At 34.9% G+C, this 20,761-nt stretch overlaps 1 protein-coding gene across 6 annotated transcripts in view; it reads left to right on the top strand.

Annotated features, from left to right (window-relative positions):
- Positions 1–20,761, top strand: part of LRP1B (LDL receptor related protein 1B) — a 638,345-nt gene that overhangs the window by 468,878 nt on the left and 148,706 nt on the right. For all 6 annotated transcript variants that reach the window (XM_077181744.1, XM_077181743.1, XM_077181742.1 and 3 more), the window contains 6 exons: positions 3,185–3,359; positions 3,652–3,746; positions 7,202–7,351; positions 15,875–16,015; positions 16,755–16,880; positions 18,038–18,169. In XM_077181744.1, coding sequence (XP_077037859.1) covers positions 3,185–3,359; positions 3,652–3,746; positions 7,202–7,351; positions 15,875–16,015; positions 16,755–16,880; positions 18,038–18,169 — 819 coding nt within the window. The remainder of the gene's footprint in view (positions 1–3,184; positions 3,360–3,651; positions 3,747–7,201; positions 7,352–15,874; positions 16,016–16,754; positions 16,881–18,037; positions 18,170–20,761) is intronic.

Here is a 20,761-nt window from a genome sequence, read left to right as displayed (position 1 = left end):
ATATTATGTAAACAAATTGGGTTGTAATTTTGCACTGATTTTGTGCAAGACTGAAATGTGTAGTAAGAAAAAGGAAGCTAATGTCTTGAAGGTAGAAAGAATAAGATAAAAAGCAGGAGAAGCACAGTATTCTGACATAGCTTTGCACTGAGGAATTTCCTGTGTGCTTTGGTCACCTATGTTGACCTAGCAATGCAATGGGCTCTGTCAGGGTGATTTTCTCTTTCTAGTCTGTGTAGATCTCTCAGCTTTGGGACCATTGGTGAAACCACAACATGGCAGCCTTTGGTGATACTGGTGTAATTTTGGTGATACTGCTGTAATGTGGTTTTCTTCTGTACACAATATGTACATAAGTAGAGAAACTTAATGAATGTAAAGTCTATACCTGATTGCTTCAATCCTATTTCAGTAGCCCTGGTACTGAAGTGAAAGCCATTTTTTGTCCTTGGTAACATTTGGTTTGTGTTTCTAACCACTGTCAGCTCCTCTCCTGGCAGCACTTGTTGTTCTACTTTGTAATGCACCTGCCTGCTTGAAAATGGGAAAAACTGACTATGTGAAAGCAAATTTTTCTAACTCTGGTTCCCCAACAGTTAAGGAATGTTTGATGGGGAAGAAAAGAAATAGCTCAGTTGTGTAGATCAGATCTTTTCTGACTTGGAGAACAAATAAACCATGTAGCTGATTATCTAGGGACTTTCGAAAATAAATAGTTCAAGCTCTGCCTCTTGTGTCACTTTAGAATAAATTACTTCTGTGTTAGCACAGCTTTGGGACCATTGGTAAAACCCCAACATGGCAGCCTTTGGTGATACTGGTGTAATTTTGGTGATACTGCTGTAATGTGGTTTTCTTCTGTACACAATATGTACATAAGTAGAGAAACTTAATGAATGTAAAGTCTATACCTGATTGCTTCAACCCTATTTCAGTAGCCCTGGTACTGAAGTGAAAACTATTTTTTGTCCTTGGTAACATTTGGTTTGTGTTTCCAACCACTGTCAGCTCCTCTCCTGGCAGCACTTGTTGTTCTACTTTGTAATGCACCTGCCTGCATGAAAATAGGAAAAACTGATTATGTGAAAGCAAATTTTTCTAACTCTGGTTCCCCAACAGTTAAGGAATGTTTGGTGGGGAAGGAGAGAAAAGAAATAGCTCAGTTGTGTAAGATCAGATCTTTTCTGACTTGGAGAACAAATAAACCATGTAGCTGATTATCTGGGGACTTTAGAAAATAAATATTTCAAGCTCTGCCTCTTGTTTCACTTTAGAATAAATTACTTCTGTGTTAGCACATTTTGGGAAATGTTTGGACAAATATGGCAATTTCCCCATTTTCTAGACTGTGAATTTATTTATTTTGCATAGCTACTTTTTCTTTTCCCCTGCTATTTCAGAGACAACTTTATTAACAACCAGATATGTTTTTCAGTCCCAGTAATCAGAACAAGGCTTAGAATACCTCCTAGAGATCTTTATATCAGGCATTCAGGTGCCCAACAGAGGGACTTGTTGCTTGCTTTTTTTCAGAAAGTAGTAGAACAAAAAAGTTGCTTATTATAGAAAAACCACTGAACTTGTCAAGGAACTTAATGAAACCAAAAGAAATACACTATTCTTTCAGATTCCTTTTATTATGGTAGTTTCTGTGGTAGAGTTTTTTCGTGGTTTGTTTTGTTTTTGATTTCTTTTATGGATTTTTTTTTAATTCCAGATGTAACTTTTTAATCATTAAGTTTGAGAAAATTACAATGTTCTGGCACATCAAAACATTGTAAAGACTATTTATTATATGTAAACTATCTTATTTGCTTACAGCTTTATTTTTATACTTCTTATAAGAACATAAGAAGCTGTGTAAGCACGTCCTGCTGGGGTTCTCATCGGGTGAAGTCTCATGCCAGTGTCACAAAGATGCCAAGTCATACTTTAATCTTTTTAAGAGTATAAAATTATTTTCTATCCTACAAGCAAAAAAAAAACCCAACAAAACCACAAAACAGACAAAAAAAAGCAGAAGGGCAGGAGAGCAATTTAAAATGGGTCAAGGACTGTGTGTTTGGTGTCCTTTGCTGCATTTTGTGGAGTTGGCAAACTTCCTAATGCCCAATCACTGCTCAGCCTCATGGATTTGCAAAGCAGTCCTCAGCCACTTCCATGTCAGTTTGTCAAGGGCAATAATCCTTGTCAGTTTGTCAGGGCAAATTACCATGTGGAGTTGACAGGAGATGTGTACAAATGATGAACTATAATGAATCATTGGATCACCCTTGGCCTGTTGCCTTCTCCACAAAGATGCCAGCCACTATTAACTCAGGACAGAGGGGTGTGTTGGTACCTAGAGATGGAGCAGTGACTTTCCACCCAGTATTTCAGGCAGATTTTAACACAGATTGACAGTTATTTAAATACCTTGCTAAGGAAGACCATCAAGTTACCAAATCAGTCTTATCATATTCCTGTTTTGCTGCCTCAGGTAATAATTGTGCTGTGACCCTCAGCCCCCCACAGCTGCTCTTTCCTGGGGAAGAGAATCAGAAGGGTAAAAGTGAGAAAAGTCTTGTGTATCTTATTAAAAAAAACAACTTAATTTGAAAAGTAAAAGCTGTGAACAGCAAGAAAGCAAAATAAAGAATGTATTCCCTGCTTCCCATTGGCTGTCAGATGTTTTGCCATATCAAGGAAGGCAGGGCAGTAACTTGACGTCTTCAAACCGTTCAAAAATAAAACCAGTGAACTTCTCCAGTGACACAAATATTTAAGAGCTACAGTGGTTTTAATCCAGATCCTCTGCACTGATCCTTTGTGGAGCTGAGGTAGGAAGGAGGCTTTTAAATTTCAGCATAGCATTATTTTAGAATGCCACTGAGCAATAAACACTTTCTGAAGTAGAAAAATACAATGCAGAAGTTCAGCATCTCTGATTAATTTTTTGGGATAATTGGTTTCATGCTGTGAATATTCAGTGAGATTTTCATGTTCTTTTTGTTAGTGTATCAGGCCCAGGAAGAAACATAAAGATTATTAATTCTTGGCAACTAGTTAATAAATCCATCTGAATAGAATATTGCACAGTATTGTTAACAAACTGTAGAATAAATTATTCCTTTTATTTTATTTTTTTTTAACACGGACAACAATCCAGAAAAAAAATCAAACAAACTGCTTTCCCTTTTTGCAGATATTCAGAGTATCAGAGGTCTTGCAGTGGATTGGATATCCCGTAATTTATACTGGATTAGCTCAGAATTTGATGAAACCCAAATTAATGTGGCACATTTGGATGGTTCCTTGAAAACCTCAATCATCCATGGAATCGACAAACCCCAGTGTCTTGCAGTTCACCCAGTAAAAGGGTAAGGTGTCCATGGTTGTGATAAATAAACTGCTGTAAAACTCATCATTTATATTTTAAGTTTGGCCATTCTGTTTTCTGTTAAACTTAAAACCACAAATTTTAAAGACTTTACTGAAAATATCTTAACTGAATACTTCCCTTAGAAAGCTGCTGATAAAATCATGTAACTGTAATTTTATTTATTAGTTTTGCACTTTGTCTCCTTAACTGATGAATGTTTTCACTGCTAACTCATTGGAAACACTGTGTGCACAAAGCAATATTGTAAATACTTAAATTCTCCTCTTCAGGAAGCTCTACTGGACGGATGGCAACACAATCAACATGGCAAACATGGATGGCAGCAACAGCAAAATTCTCTTTCAGAATCAAAAGGATCCTGTTGGTAAATACCTGCTTTCCTGTTTCTTTTTTAACTGAGAGTGATTTATTATGGACATTATCTTGAATTCCTATTTATATGTACAATGAGGTTTTTCATCTACCTTGATAAGCACAGACATAAAGAAATGAACAACACTTGTGTTACTGTTGTGTTTCACAATTTAAGATGTTTTTGGCCCATTCTAACTGAAATCCACTGCAGATTTAGTGGAATATTATTGACTTTTAGGACTACAGTAGACTGAAGGAGACCCCATCTATATTTATCAATTTTTGTATCATGGTTACAAAAATGTGGAGGTCAGGGTTTTAATAAGTCATGGATATTTGTGAGAGGATGCTTTGACTGCAAATGTAGATCCTTCCTCACCAGAATCTCAGCTGCATAATCAAAATACAGACTGACCCTTAACTTTTTACACAGAGAAAAAAGCCAGAGATGAAGAATGAATTTCAAATCATGACTTAACCTCAGTTTTAGTATCTGGAGATTCACATAGTTTATCATAAAATTATGGCACTTAAAAAAGAAAAAAAAAAGCTCTTTTCATGTGTACTTTTTGGTTTTGTTCAAGTCTCTCTTTGTAGATAATTTCATTTTTTAGGGAGTTAAAGTGGTAATGTCAATTGTTGCTGCCTTATTAATGGCCCACCAATAAAGTGAATTTAAAACATTTGGTTTTTTACAACTGAATGCATTAAGCAAGCAGAAGTGAAAGTGATTTAAAGAATTCAGTAAATTTGACATAAGAGCAACATGACATGCATTTTAGAGCATAAATTCAATGAATTTTGTAGAAATTACTTGATAACTGTTTTACTGTTGATAAGATTATCTGTCTATCCACTTGAAGAGACAATTACCTTTTTATCTGGAGAGAAAAGAGTGGCAAACCCACTAATTTTAAGGTGAAGAAAAAACACTTTTAATAACATTGGAACACTATTTAGGACAGCTCTGTGCAACACTTTGCTCTGAATATTTTGTGATCAGAAGTCTCAAGGTCCTAAATTGCAATGCTTAGTGTTTCCAGTATCAAACTCTGAAATAAAATATATGCAAAATGCCAGTTTCAATTTTCCATAAGCAAAATACAGTCCCATGCTAAGAACAACGAAATCCTTCTAAAGATTTAGAAAGTAGCAGTCTTAAAACCCTAATTAAATATTTCATTTTTTTTCTCTGAGAAAACTTTTTCCTTAATTGATGGTCTAGTTCATGCAGTGCTAATTTTGAGTGTTTGGGGAGTTCTCAGGTAGATTGCTAAAAAAGACAAATATCTGGTTTATTAGAGTTGGATATCCTAGAAATTGATGGGATGTTCTTGATGCAAAATTGCAGAATTTGAAAACTGAGGGAATTTTCCAATCTGTGACCTGAATTAAGCTGATGGATTTATTTTCCCCATTTGAGCTCCATCAAAACAAGGAGACAAATTTTCAATTACAGTATTTTCTATTATTACCAAGAATATTTTAGTTTGGAAATTTTGGGAACTGATACTCTGAGGATGACAGATGGTATAATTTATTTTTCTCTTAACTAGTAAATACTAGTTATGTTTTGCTGGTCCATTCTGCAGTTCTAAAAGTCTCCATTGCTAGCACGTATATTTGTTGATAAAAAGCTGATCATTGGAGTGCCAACAATCTGTATTCTTAGGAATTCAGAATTCATGCTTAATTTTATACTTTGTTGGGCAAATCATTTTCTCATTTGAATTCCCTGAGAGCAATGTTGTGCAGTCCTCATTTTCAGATTCACTTCAGCAGCTCATAAGGTTTAAGCCAGTTACATTTGAGTTCATCATGAATATCTGTGATGCTTATTGCTAATAAACCACTCGTTTTCATTAGTAAAGCAGGACAATTCCTGAAAAAAATCTATTTAAACATGCTCTGCCTACGTTAGAAATAATATGTTTTTGCAAAGGTTGGTAATAGGTGGGAAGTATTTGGGGGACAATAACGTGCTAGGCTTGTGTAGAAGGAGACAGGAAAGTTTTTCATGTCAATTGATGCTGTGTAGTTGGAATGCCTGTGTGAAGAAGCACCAGTTGGATATCTGAAGTATAAAACCAGACAGGACAGGGCTGTAATTGGTGCTCAGCTGGCACTGGCAGTGCCTCACAAGCAGATCCCATCCGGGGGCAATCTGGGCAGCTGCTCATGGGCAGGAGCTGTGGCACATCCCAAAAGCTGCTCATCTCGGAGCAAGGGAATTTCCTGCTGGTGTATTCCCTGTGAACCAATGCTGAATTCCCAGGGAAATTCCCTGTGCTGGGAATTGCCTGTGGTGTGCCTGTGTCCAGGATCCCTGGTGCTCTGTGCTCGGAGGGAGGGTGGTTGTGCAAACGTGAGGATGTGACACTGTGAGATGAGTCCCTCCTGAAAGCACTGCTCCAGATCCTCTCCCCAGTGTGTGATGCTGCATCCTGGGTGATGCCCTTGCAGAGAGGTGGAAGGAAATATCAGTCCCTGCACAGGGATTGGAAAGGTGTTTTTTAGGAGCTTAGAAAGCAAACACCTTTTGGCCTGCTGTTTCAAATGTGCGTGAAGAAGTAGTGACACGATGGCAGCTGTAAGGGCTGCAGCTCATGGCACTGCTCTCTCCTGTCAGGGTTTCCAAAACAGCTTTCCACAGGATGGAAAAGACTACAGTACAATATCCAGAGCTTGACCCATGCAGTGAAATACACTATTTTTTGGCAACTTGCTGCTGGATACTTAGCATGAGTTCTGGGAAAGCTGGAGCACTGAAGCAAATTGTTATGGCGGGTATTGTTACCATGCCAAGAATATTTCACTGTGGAAAATCTCCTGCTACCACTTCTTGAACATTTTTAAAGGATTACAGAAGTCTGAAATACATTATCTCCTAGTTCTTTGCCCTTGCTTTCAGAAAACTCTATGCTTTATTCATTTAGCAGCTTATTTTGCAAGTATCTTTATGTTGACAGTTCTCTTGCTTCAAGCTCCAAAGAACTGATTATGAGGTCAGTTCACTATGAATCAAAATGAAAAGTAATACTATAAATTTATCAGGAGTTTGGATTAGATTTTGGTATTTCATCATCCTAAGCAGGGAGAGAACAGACTTTTTATAGTTCTGAATCACAAAAAGTACCTTGTTTACCACGTCTCTGTGTAATCACAATTTTAAAATATAAATGATGGTTTCTGGTCTGCATTTACAAGTTGTTAATGACCTTGGCTTATTCAATTCTTCATTGCCAGATAATGCTCTTTCATCAGTCAGTCACTGGTTTTGGTAACTGCTGAAAAAAACAAAAGGCACTAATCTTTCCAAACGCCTGTTTGTTTCATTGGAAATGACCAAGTTCAGTTTTCTCAAATTATTTTTTTTCATGTGTAATGCACTTTCATAATGAAAACAGTTTAACAATGTATATCATCCATTAAAGCCACTGTTAAAATTGTATGTGTTAATTACAGGTTTATCAATAGATTATGGGGAGAACAAACTTTACTGGATCAGTTCAGGAAATGGAACCATAAGTAGATGCAATTTGGATGGTGGTAATCTCGAAATAATTGAATCAATGAAAGAAGACTTAACAAAAGCCACAGCTTTAACCATTATGGGTAAGTCCAGTGATAATATATTTTTTAATTATTCAAAGCTAATTAATAATGAAATATAAGAAGCTTAGGGAAGTTATTGTTGGTTTTATGTACATAGTACATACAGTGCATTCACGAGTCAGACTGTGCTGTCCATGAAAAGTTGTTTATGTTCAATTGAATTATAAGGATATTTCTAAATGTAGACTTGCACATATATGTATATATGTGTACATATATATATATATATATATATATATATATATATATAGGAATGGAGGTAACAGATTGATGGCTTATATTTACATAGTCACATGTAAAGAACTTTGAAAGGGGAAGGAGCTGTTGCACTGTTTATTACACACAATTATCCATTATGTGTTTCCTCTGCTCAATTCCTCCTACCTAGTTCAGAATATTTCTAGTTTGTTGGATTGCCTGTCACTTTGGGAAGACTTCTTTGGGTTATGAATTGATGATTGAGGATTTGGATTTTCAGATGTCTGCTCATATTCCATGTATTAAATTGATTGAAAGAAAAATATTCCATTTGTTACACTTGGTAAATAAGAAATGTTTAGAATGTTCTTAAACATCTATCAGAAAAATCAAAAGAACAGTAGTATAAGGAAAAATTCCTAAAAAAAATCAGCTAATTGCTGATCACTGAATATTATAAAAATATTGCTTCAAATGGACTTTTGCTCATATGCAGCTCTTGGTCCTTGTTGTAGCTGGGACAGTGTAGTAAGAAATTCCAGATTGACTCAGAATTTACACTTATGCTTCTCCTTTTTAAGAGATGACTTTAGAGCTTTCCATATTGCCTGTAAATTACTGACCTCTATTCTAGTTCGCTTAAAAATCACTTGTATTTATCTTGGATATTAAAAAAAAAAAAAAGTACAATTGATAAACAGACTTTTGTTGGGATGAGTGGATTATCAACTGCCAGTCTTTTAATGAAATATTTATATATTTCTTATTAATTTATACATTTCTTATAATTTTTACATTTCTTATTATTTTTATATATTCTTATTACTGTTGCATTTTCTTCTTATTTTTAATATTTCATTATTTTTATATTATCTTGAAATAGTTTATTTGATTGATTAGTTAAATAATAATTATGCACATAAATAATAATTATGCACACATATATGCACATATGTGCTATTGAAAATTAAATAAGATTAAATGATTTTTATGCGCATGGTGTAAATTATGTCCTATTTAAAGTGGTAATTACTAAATTAGATTTATTATACACCCATTTGGACAGTACTGAACTCTAAATGCTGTCAGTGTCTGTTGGAGGTGTTATGCTTTCATATGTGCATTCATAACCATGAGCAGGTTTGGTGTCAGAAGGAATCGTGAATGTTAATTTGGACAAATTGTTTTTCATTGATTGGATTGTGACTGGAAGTCACAATCTGAATAAATGACCCTTACTCTGGGGAGCTGTTGGAAGTCTTTACCAGGAGGTGTAAAGTGTGTTTTGTTTGTTCACACTGTCACTGAGCTGGCGGTGGTGCCAGGTCTTCACCTGCCATCCACAGAAGCTACAGCAGTGATGATCCCTCGGGGGCAGGGAATAAAGAGTTTATAGCTGCTTTGTAAAGAAGAGTGCTTGAAAGTGGTTGAATTTTTGCACATCTGGAGATGGAAGAATATCTGCTGTGCAGGTTTTATCACATAGACCTCTAATATTCATAGTTTGGGATGCTTGGTTTTTATGGGTGATGACAATTCTCTCACCTCAAAAATGGTGAACAAAAATGGGGCTTTCTGTTTGATTTTGGGGTTTTAGAGTCATAGTTGTGCTAAACTGCATCTTGGCATTGCAGTGAGATTCCCCTTTAAAATCTGCTAGAGAAAAGTACAAGCATATACAGTTTTATCAGCAGGATTTTATGTGCTGATTGAAAAACATGAAAAGTTCCTGCATTAATTTCTCCTGTAAGTTCCCATATTGTGGAACACGCTGTGGTAATATAAATGCCATTTATTTTCCTAAAGAGTGAGTGGATGTGCATCAGCTTCTTACAAGCAGGCTTTTGTGCATGTAAATTGGGTCAGAACAGAAAATCCAGTGCCATATGAAGCAAGAGAAGAGTTTATCTAATTGATAAATGGTCATAACTAATAATATATAAGTAAAGAGCAATGACTAATTTGTTCCAATGAAAGATTTAATGTGATAGTGTATGAAAATTTACTACCCCTGCTGATCTGCTTGTCTACAAGTTTAATCAGAGGTTTAAGCAGGTGAATCACAGTAATTGCAATGTTTATTGCATCATTTTCGTTCCTATTCCTAAATTTTCTTGACTGCTTGTATCTAAAAACACAGTAAACACAATAAAGCATGAATGAAGTACTTCTCCTCTGTGAATATACTGAACTATCTTTTTGGTACCATTTGAATTCATCAGTGACTGAAGAGAGAGATGATACCTGTGCCCAAACCCTTAAGTGCTTTGTAGAATTTAATTTCTGCTCAGTGCTGAAGAGTTCTGTAATCTTCAGCTTTCTTTTGCATTATTCTGTCTTTTGCATTTAGTGTCTTCCCAGCTAAAAGCAATGTTTTGGACAGTTAATTTTATTTGTTGGTATATTTTGCTATATGGTCTTGTCATATTGTTGGGTTATGTTTCCACTGAGCAGAAAAAGGAGATGGAGTTTGGTATTTTGAAACTGCCTTTGCACAGTTGTGTCACCAGGTCACAGAGTTGGTTACTCGTTGATCACCAAGACCTTTACTGCACTGAGGAGCTGGAACAAGGACACAGTGGAGGGCACCTCAGTGGATTGAGGGGATGGGCAATGTGGTCTGAGGTAGCCCTGGCTGCCATGCACCCATTCCCTGCCAAGTTTAGGTGCTCTGAAGGAGGAAGGGTCTTCAGAAAAATTGAATTTCTAATAAATTTACTACACGATTGATGTCTCTTCAAGCACCTCGGCTGTTGATTTTGAAAATTTCTTTAGCTGTTTGGGAAGTATCTTCCCCAGCCATCAGTCTCCTTGTGAGAAAGCATGACCTCAGAGACACCCAAAGAGAATCCCACAGCCTTTGTCAAGGGCTAATGCCTTCCATCCCATGTGTGAACAGAATTTTGCACAGAAAACTCACAGATCTGACAGTTTCCAGTGGTTTTTGCTGTATCTTACACTTCAGGTTCCAGAAGATTTTTCAGAGCTGTAAAAAAGGCAATGACTGGGCAAGGCCGGCCCAACCAAGATTTCTTTGGTTTGCCTTGGTGATCTCTGTGCTGTTCTAAAAGCTCGAGTTTCTTGATCTTTGATTCTCTTAGTTTCAGTTTTGGAAAAGAGAAGCATTGGTTGTGCTCTATGATTTGAACTCAATAGACAGTGCCAGTGAAGTCAGTAAAGTTTTTGGTTTGCTTTGCAATACAATTTATAGAGTGGCTCAGCGCTTCACCAGCAATGAAGATTCTCCTTTAGCACGACCCTCAATCTCCACATTGTTTTTATTGCTTCCAATTCCTCTATTTTAGCATTGCAGTTTAACTGTTGGAAACCATTTGGAAGTTACCACTTCTGTTTCAGATGTTTGCTGTTGTTTAGTCCTTTCCAGGCTCTGTTTAACATTTTCCTACTATTGCATTCTTTAGTGGAAGCTTATAGAAGGTAATGATAAGACATAAAAAATAATGTTAGCAAACAAGTTGGTGCCAAGGTAACTGTCAGGTTTATCCTTGAGGGGAATGGAAACAATATATAATTCACATCTTTCTGTATTTTGGATCTTTCATTTATTGGATTTCTACTCAGCAGTGTCAGTCATCTTTCTTTTTCAATATGCTGAGCAAAATTCCTAGTCTTTTGGTGTCTGCTTTTGCTAAATCTTTTTGAATGTGTACATATCAAATGGAATATTATTTTCATCCCATAAAAATGGGATGAAAATAATATTCCTTTTGATACGTACAAAATGTCTATTTTTCCATGCCTTTAGCCATACCAAAAAAAACCCCAAACTTTGCTGTTGCCATTCTGTATTACAAAAAAGTTGCTGTAAATCTATGAAGTCCTACACACTTTCCCACTCTTACCACTTCTTCTTCAAATCCATATTTACCATGTAAGATGTCAGTGGATGAAACACCAGCCATTTTTAATTAATCTATCACTCAAAACCACATGAATGCTTTGTCTAGTACCTCCCACTGGTTATTGTCTTGCTTTTGGTCATAGCAATTTACTTCTCTTACTATGTAAACTTGACACTTTATTTTCTTCAAAGACCTCTGCTGATTTTTTTTTAGTAATTTAGAAGCTTATCTGATTCACAGCACCCTGTGCCCTACATAATTGTAAACTCCTGCTGCTGGCACAATTTATAAGTTGATATGAAATAGATCCCCTGTTCTGATATTCAGCATGTTCCATGTGAAAGAATCTCTGAATGTCTTATACAGTACAGCAGAATTCTTTTCAACAAGAATAAAATGCTTTCTATATTTGTTTTAAAGTTTGAGTTTAATCTGCCGTTCAATTTTAGACATTTTCCTGGTAGCCAGTGTTTTCAGTGGGATCAAATGATAAAGATATATTTGGAATTCTGCATAAAGTCTCATTTCCTGCCTTCCAAGTCACTTAGTGAAAACGATTCATTGACTGTTAGTGAGATTGGTTAGAAATTTTCCTTTGATGTGAGAGCTGTGTTTCTGTGTTGGGGAGCAGAGTCATTATTTCACACAATCGGAGTTGCAGAGGAGCTCGCTGCAATATCTGATGTGTTTCCAAACTGGTGTGTTGTTTCTTGAATGACAAATGACTCTGAATGAGAAACTAGAAAAGTATTGATTAGTTACTGTAAGTCTGTAGCTGAGAAGAAAGGGATGCTGAAGGCTTCTGTCAGCAGTTTTGGTGGTGGCATTTGATTGGATTTTGTATCAGGTCCTCCCAGGAATACAATTGACACAAAACCACAACATTCAGCTCATGTCCCTACAAAATAGGAATATAATGTAGATTGTATAATGAGGATATAATTTGTTGTGCATTTGGTCTTTTTTTAGTATAAAATAGAGTAACTCCACATAGTGAATGATTTTATGTGTAAGTCCTATTTCTGTTGAAGTTCATATTAAAAAAAAAAATTCAATCAGCAATACAACAAAATCAAATATACATAATAGCTTTTCAATAGGCATGCAGATATTAGAAGAACATTTTTTTGAACAAAAACTGCATATAAATATAGCCATCAAGTTGTATTATCAAGCCATCAAAATAGAAAGTAACAATTATATTATTTCATTTTAGACAGAAAATGTAGGTTAATATTACCAAAATATACTCATGTTCCTGTTTATTTTCATTGTGCATTAGATGATATATTGGTCATTTGATTTTTGTTTCATCCTAAATAAGGTTTCAAAACTAACACCAGAATGCTTCCTTAGTAGTCCAGATGCTGTGACTTTGCTGGATCTGTTTGCAAAGTGAAAGGGGCTGCTCAGATCAGGGGACTTCAAACACACACACACCTTAATTTTCCGAGTCATCAATCTTCTAATTGCCGTAACACCATTCATTACGTTAGCATTAATATATGAAATATATCTAGGCAATTTGCCCAGCTCTAAGTGCAGTACATAGTTGTCTTCCATAAATACTCAAACCACCATTAATGAAAACTAATGGCCCATCAAAATTTGCATTCAGAGTACTACTTGAAGTCTCCAAAGGACTGTCCACAAAGCCAGGGTAGCAATTTTTGGCATCTGAAGTTGCTGTTTCCCAATATGTTGCTGTGCTTAATGCTAATTACCCAGCAGAATGGATAAATACAACAATTTTAATATATATTATAATCCAGTTTCAGCAACAAGGTTGTAATTAGTGATCGAGCAACATTCTTGTTAGCATAATCAAGCAAATAAATCACTTTATTTTGATGTTTAAAGGTCCAAAACAGCATTTTTCTTCCCTTGTGTGTGAAAGCAAGTTGTCTTTACGCTGAAGTGGGTTTTTTGTAAAATCATCTACTATATTTTAAAGTAAATATAGAAATAATTAGTTCATCCTGAATACTAGACATCATAGATGAGTTGTCTACTGACAGAATATCCATAATGCAGTGAGAAATAGTCCAAATTTTAGTTAGAATTATGGTAAAATAGACATGTAATTGTTTTTGTTTTTTTTTCTTTACTTGAGACTGCAGTGGTGTTTTTTGGTCATCTAGCAGTATTGTATGACCTTTTGCATTTAAATCCCCCTACTCTATCCTTGTCTCTTTCTACAAGTCATAGTGTGCCATTCTGTGTGAGAGAAGAATAAACACTAGTTCAGTGAGATTTTGTAAGTTACACATTTATTTAAAGGTTTATCCAGGTTTCACAATAACAAGAATGCAAGTGGAAGGTAAAATAATCAATTTGAAGAGTATTGTGATACTTCACTTGTGAATTGTTATGATTTGTCCTTTATCTTGGTGTAGGGGATGTAGGAGACTCCTCAACCTCTGCAGTCACAGTTGAGTGCCTAGGATTAGTAATGAGTTTATGAAGTGTTATTTTTTGTCACCAGAGGAGAAGAACTCCAGGATCTGATGTGTCTGACACCATTGATGGAAATTGTTTAGACACTCCTAACTGTGCATGGAAGCAGATGTGGTCTCGTTGAGTACCTCAGTAAACAAAAGAGGTACCTGGTGGAACATTCAGCTGCTCGTGTAAAAATGGGTTTGGCTCTGGAATTGTTATCAAAAGGGAGAAATGAAAATATTTGTGGTGTAGATCAAACTTCTTGATTAAGTACAAGCCATGTGTTCATCTCTTGGTAAAACAATAGGACAAGTTGGTTATTTGGAGTTTTTGTTTCTTTCCTTTTCCTAAGGAGACAGGCAGGTCAGTCAAGGACAGGTTTGGGACATTGTTGAAACCATAGCCAAAGTTGAGGTTTTGCACAAAATACTAAAGAAATGACAAAACCAGTTTGATTACTTGAAATAAAGGATGAAAACACCAAAACTAGATGTAATTTGCTTTCTTCCTGTGCCCCAGTCTTACAAAACAACTCATTTCTTATAAACAGATTTGGATATGTAAAACAGTAAGTTCATGTTACTATGCACAAAACACTAGTCATTATTTAATTTGGTTAATTTAATTAAATTAACCAAAATGATTTAATGGCCTTTTCTGATTTGTGGTCACAAAGAGGATGTGAAGAACATACAAACATTTCATTCCTCACATACAAACATTTCATTTAAAAAGTTCACCTGACCTTTAGGATTGTGGGCCATCATCTAACAGGAAAAAAACCAATTCCAATTCCCAATATTTCATATCTGGATTATAGCACACAGTCACCTTCATGTTTTTAGCTTTCATGTGCCTTTTTGTTATAATTGACATGACCAAAATAGAACACAGGGACTTCTTGTTCTAAGGATTTTCTGACAAAAGTGTCTTTAGATACAAGCTGCTGTTAATTGATTATTATTGCATGATGATGTTTTTAATCAGTCAATTTTATACTGACTAATCAATGCAAAAAATTATAGGATTTCTTTAAATTTTATCCAAATTTAAAGAGAGAGTTCCAGTTGTGTCTCCAAATCTTGATATTTAGAATATTTTTCATTCCACAGATTCTGGTCTTATCATATACCTGTGGAGAGTATGTTTTGGATTTTTCCTAAATATTGTATTTTCTGGGGTAACTTTTTTCAATTACCACAGTGAAAATTATTTTTTAGATCTGCACTTCCTATCGCAAATCACTCAACTGTGTGGCTCTATAAATTTGTTATTTAAATATTAAAACTGGAGGATAGGCAAAAATTCTTTTAACTGAAAAGAGAATTAACTAAAAGTGAAGTGAATACACAGTATTTGTTGAGAAGGCAGTGTTCCTGAAGTTTAAAGGTTTTCAGTTCAAGGTTTTATTTTTGGTTCCTCTACAGTAATTATCTTTTCTGTCTGAAATGAAGAGCCCTGAGCTCATCTCATCATTCATCTGTGTGGACTCAAGGAGTGAGGACTTGTGACAGGGATAATCACAAGATTGGCTACAGTCTTCAGCCATTAGTTCACTGAAGTTTGAGCTTGAAATCAAAGCAGTTAAAATTATAATTCTGAAACTTTGGGAGGCAGTGCCTGCTTTTCAATTTTTCCAGGATTTCTTAGTAGCTGATTGCAACTTTTTTTTAATAAAAGACTTAGTTTAATATTTCAAGCAATTTTGTTTGCTTGTGAAAATGAATTTCTTCTCTAGGGTAACACTAGAATTTCCACATATAGATGAAAAATGAAGCATTTTTCTAAGCAGGTAACCTTAAATCAGCAGTTGTCTCAGAAAAAGTTTAACTGCTGAAAACTGCTTTCATGTCTGCAGAATGTTAATAACACAATTTCTTCAGATTTTCTCTATAACCTCTTTAGGCAATTCCCTTAAAACTGATCTCAGAATTAACCTCAAAAGCTTTTTTCCACCTTAGGTCTCAACCAAATCCAGTTTGATAGTGATCCTCCTAATTTCTGAAACTAAATATTACAGATAAAAAGCTTTGGTGGGCAGACCAGAACTTGGCTCAGATTGGCACCTGTAATAAAAAAGATGGAAGAAACCCAACTGTGCTGAGAAACAAAACTGCAGGTGTGGTTCATATGAAAGTGTATGATAAAGCAGCACAGCAAGGTAAGTCACATTTGAAGGATGTTTAACCAATTTTTAGAGTGCACAGTATATTTTCTCATGTGGTTCTCCCAATGTGAAGAAAATAATAATTTGTAATCAATTAATTCCTTGAGTATCTTAGTGAATTTATAATTTTTCTTCAGGAAGCTTCAAATTTCTGAGATGTGTTTAGTTTACTGTGTATAATGTCTATTATAAATCTTATTCAAATATATTTTCTATTACTTAAATATTGTAATAATCAGTTAGGAGCATGGATTTGTGATATCACTTTGGAGGATGTCTTAAATATACTAAAAATGGCTCATCCATGAAGATAACAAGGCTAATATAATATTTGATGAATGAATAGTATATAGGCAATGATTTGTTTGTGGTCTAGATTAAGATACACTAATGTCAGTGAGATTTCATCATTAACTCAACATGCAATGTTCAGGTTTTTTATATGCTTTTACTTTAAAATAGGCAGATTTTTCAGAAAATAGAATTATTGGTGTTCCAAGGGGAAATGTGGGGTTGAAATTCTGCATGAATATGCAGAAGTGAATACATTAGTGAAGCATGGAAAGATATATGAATTGATGAAAAATTTTATGCATATCTCAATTTTTCAAATATGTTATCTGAACAAAAATTGGAAATAATCATAATATATTGACAACAACACTTACTTTTTAGCCAGGGTTTCATTGCTCAAGTTTTGGTTTCTCTTGTCTCTTCTCCTGTCACGTCATAGGCAGCAATTCCTGCCAGTTAAACAACGGGGGATGCTCCCAGCTCTGTTTGCCAACATCAGAAACCACCAGAACTTGTGTGTGCACAGTCGGCTACAACCTCCAAAAGAATCGCATGGCCTGCAAAGGTAAAATGCCTTGCAGCCTTTATTTTAACCAACTTAACTTCCAGGGGAGCATTGCAATGAGTAAATAAGCTCCATTCAGTCATTTTTAGTTAAATAACTGTACTTAATATGCTTGATTGAACAGTAACAGAGAAATGTCTGCAGTGGTTAGGATAGAATTAAATTTAGCTTTTCATTAAATTATTCAGATAAATAAATTGCTGTGGTAACTCTGATTTATTTTTTTTTAATGTAGACAGAAAAGCAGACTCTATGAACCATCATTTATAAATAGTTGTTCAAGGTCATATAACTTATCTTTAAATTACAGGCTACAAGTATCTGAATGGTTGGGTATCTCATACTATTGTATTGCTCTTAATATAAAATAAAGCAAATTTTTTTTTCTTAAATCTTTTTCTTTTTTAAGTTGGCAGAAGTCAGAACATAGCTCACAGCCAAATTCTTACTCCTTGCCTGAATAATGCATAACAACCTCATGGTCAAGGTGTCTTATAGTTTTATAAATTCGATATTATTTATGACTATTAATTAGGACTAAGTAATTCCTGAGAATTACTATGTAAGAAGACGTTTAAACAGTAGAATTTATTCCTACTTAAGAGAAATAGGTGCATTTGGAATTTGATTAATCTAACAGAAAAATAGACATTTAAAATGGGTCACTAAAGCTATGTAATTCTTTGTCTCTGCAAAGGAAATGTGCATAACTGAAGTGACATGAAACCTGTACCTCAAAAGACAATTTACTCTTCTGTTTTCTACAAGTTCTTTAAAATTATCTCTTGCTGAACATGTTTAGGAAGCACAGAGGTGCACTGAAAATATTCTTAAATTTCTCATAATTCAAACCAATTTTTTTCTTAAATTTTAATTTTAATTTCTGCTGAAATTGAATAAATTGAATTAATTAACTGATTATAAGATGGTGTTTGACATGAACAGTGATTCCCTTCTCTTGATAGGACCACATTTGTAATTTAATTAGAAATGCACTGTAATGACTCATGGATATCTTTTCAAAGACCTGGAGTTGTCACTCTGCAAACCTGTGGAGCACTAGTGGAAATCATGTTTAATGGATGTTAGCTCCTCTAATCTTGGTTATTTGGAAAGCTTCCCCTTTGCTCTCATTGGTTGCTTTATGTTTCCCTTAGGTATTGAATCATTTCTCATGTACTCTGTCCATGAGGGAATTAGAGGAATTCCTCTTGATCCAAATGATAAAATGGATGCTTTAATGCCTATATCTGGGGCTTCATTTGCTGTGGGCATAGACTTCCATGCAGGTAAATATAATGTAAAATTTATTGTATGCATGGTTAAAATCATAAATTCTTCTCATAAATGAAATAACCCCTTGTTCTCAAACCTTCTAAGAAATTACAGCTGTGTTTAAAGGAATTGGGAATGCATCATGTTACGAGTTAAGCTCTACATTTAATATTTACAGTAAATAGGAAATATTGTGCATAGCCAATTGTTCTGGCAGCAGCAGCTGCTCACTTTTGGCAGAGTCATCACTGAGAACTTGAGTAGGAAACTGGTGGTTTTAGAGACAGTGTGAAAAGGCTTGTTCCTGCTCTGACACTGTTTCCATGGAATTTTCTTCGTCCTGGGTGGTGTTGTACCTGGCAGGTGGCTTTGACAGCTGAGTGGGATGGTTTTCTCCCTGTCCAGCCCAGCTCAGCCACGTTCCTGCAGGGCACAAGCCAAGTCTGGATCTGTCCCTTCCTTCTGGAAGGAGCTCTGACAGCCTGAAGGAGCATTTCCACCTGGAGTGCACTACACACCTTTCCACTAAATATACAGAAATACTTGTGAATTTACACAGCCTTACAAACTTCCTATGAAATTAGGAGGTTTCAATTTTGCATGCATGTGAAAAAAAGTGGGAAAAAAATTAAAGATCAGATTCTATAAGTGACTGGATGGTGATGGTGTTTGGATATCTTCAAACATGTTAGCAAGTTTTGATTAGTTTTTGGAAAATAAATAATCTGTGACCAAGTAATGACCTGAAACATATCCTGTATCTCTATATTTTTGACCCATCAGCCTTCCTTCCAGACTCATTTTGTTGCCCATCAAGTTTCCAAACTGGCAGTCTAGAAATAAAATCTTAAGTTACCTATGTTATTTAAATACAGACACTACCCTCTTGCAATATGCAATGATTTTGCCATACTCCATTGTTTTTTATTTTGACATAGATTCTGCCTGGGAACTCAACATTGAGAGATCCTAATTTTTTTTCTTAATTGTATACTAATATATTTGTCCTGGAATTGAAATCAGACCTATTTCTGTTGGCTCTGTTGGACTGATTTATCACACAAATATCAGTAAACTTTTTTTATCAGGTTGGAAGTTAAATTCATTAGATCTTCGCTTTTTTTTACCTGCTTCTTCACTGATGCTCTTGCATCTCTGAGTAGCAAAATTTCAAGTTCTCTCAACATTTTACAGCATTAATAGTTGGATATTTTACTTTCAAATCAGTGGCAGCTGATGTTCAGAGCTTTTCTCACATCATGGGTATAGCTCAGTTTTAGTCTCCAGAGACATAAAAATAACTTAAAAGCCAGAACCTTTGTACACATACCTGAGATGGGAAAGACTCTGTTACAGAGATTTAATCTATTCCTGGAAAGACATAGGAGAGAGAGAGAAGTGGTGACCACACATATTCATGACAGAGACTTCTAAGACAATGCAATTGGGTTTTCTATTTTTCTAATTTATTTCTATCTATTTTTTCTATTTTTTAAATTTAAATTATGCCAACTTTACAAAATTATTGCATCTAACACAGAAGAATAAAATTTGACCTTTTCAATTTAAAATAACAGTATTGTATTGAATTTTATTGGTTTTATTAGCTATTTTGCATCTCATGTTTTTTTACAATAGTCATATGATATACTTTAGAGAGGTTTATGTTTAGGTAATAAACACCAAATTAATATTTTGGAAGAAAGAGATTTTTCACTTTTTGTAAAAAATGAAATTTGAGGCTGGATAGAATTAAATGAGGTTCTCCCCCTTGGCTTGATGAAGTCACAGCACAGGGAACATGACTAGAATTGGCAGTGATAAATGCATTGCAAAGATAAATATAAATCGTGTGCAGCAGTGAAATCACAAGGGAATAGTGTGTTATAAAAACGTTACAGCTTTCAGCTGCATTTCAGCTTCAAAAACATCTGTTTTTTCTTATTTTGGTCCCTTACATTTATATATACATACATATACAATTGTATAAATTCATTTCTAAAACCTACATATATCAAATGTAACACAGAAAGCAAGTGGAGGTCGTTTCAGATTTCATGTTGTTTTTCTGTTTTCCATTTAGTGAGTGGTGCTTTCATTTCACTCTTAATCGTGAAGGATTCCCAGATTTTGCTGTTATCTCAGTAATTTAGGTATACAAAGTGGCTAAAATGTATTTATATATGCTAGTAGTATAGCATGTCCTAATTAAAAGTCTAATGACAATGTTTTTGCAGAGATGAACCATCTAGAAGATGCATACACCTTTTTTCTCCCTGTGTTTTGATACTTCTAACTAAATTCTAATTAGCAAATAAGTAACAAAATGCATGATTCTCATATTTGTTTTGACTACTCGAAGTCAGAACTGTCATTTGTTTAATTGGAGGTGGGGTAAGATTCTTGAGCATACCAATATTGTTTGGTCACAAATAGCTGTCTTATTTTATAAATATATCTATCAATCTACACAAATATTCACACACACATACATATATATAGATACATGTGTAAATATGTAGATATGAAATATTTATATTTGTTTATATTGGTAAGATTGCTATGCTGTATCTAGAAATACATATTCTCTAAATACACTCACGCTA

This window comes from Agelaius phoeniceus, chromosome 7 (assembly GCF_051311805.1).
Source record: "Agelaius phoeniceus isolate bAgePho1 chromosome 7, bAgePho1.hap1, whole genome shotgun sequence".
Taxonomy (NCBI): domain Eukaryota; kingdom Metazoa; phylum Chordata; class Aves; order Passeriformes; family Icteridae; genus Agelaius; species Agelaius phoeniceus.
The sequence above is the reverse complement of the archived record's forward strand: the minus strand, read 5'-3'. Positions and strand labels throughout refer to the sequence as shown.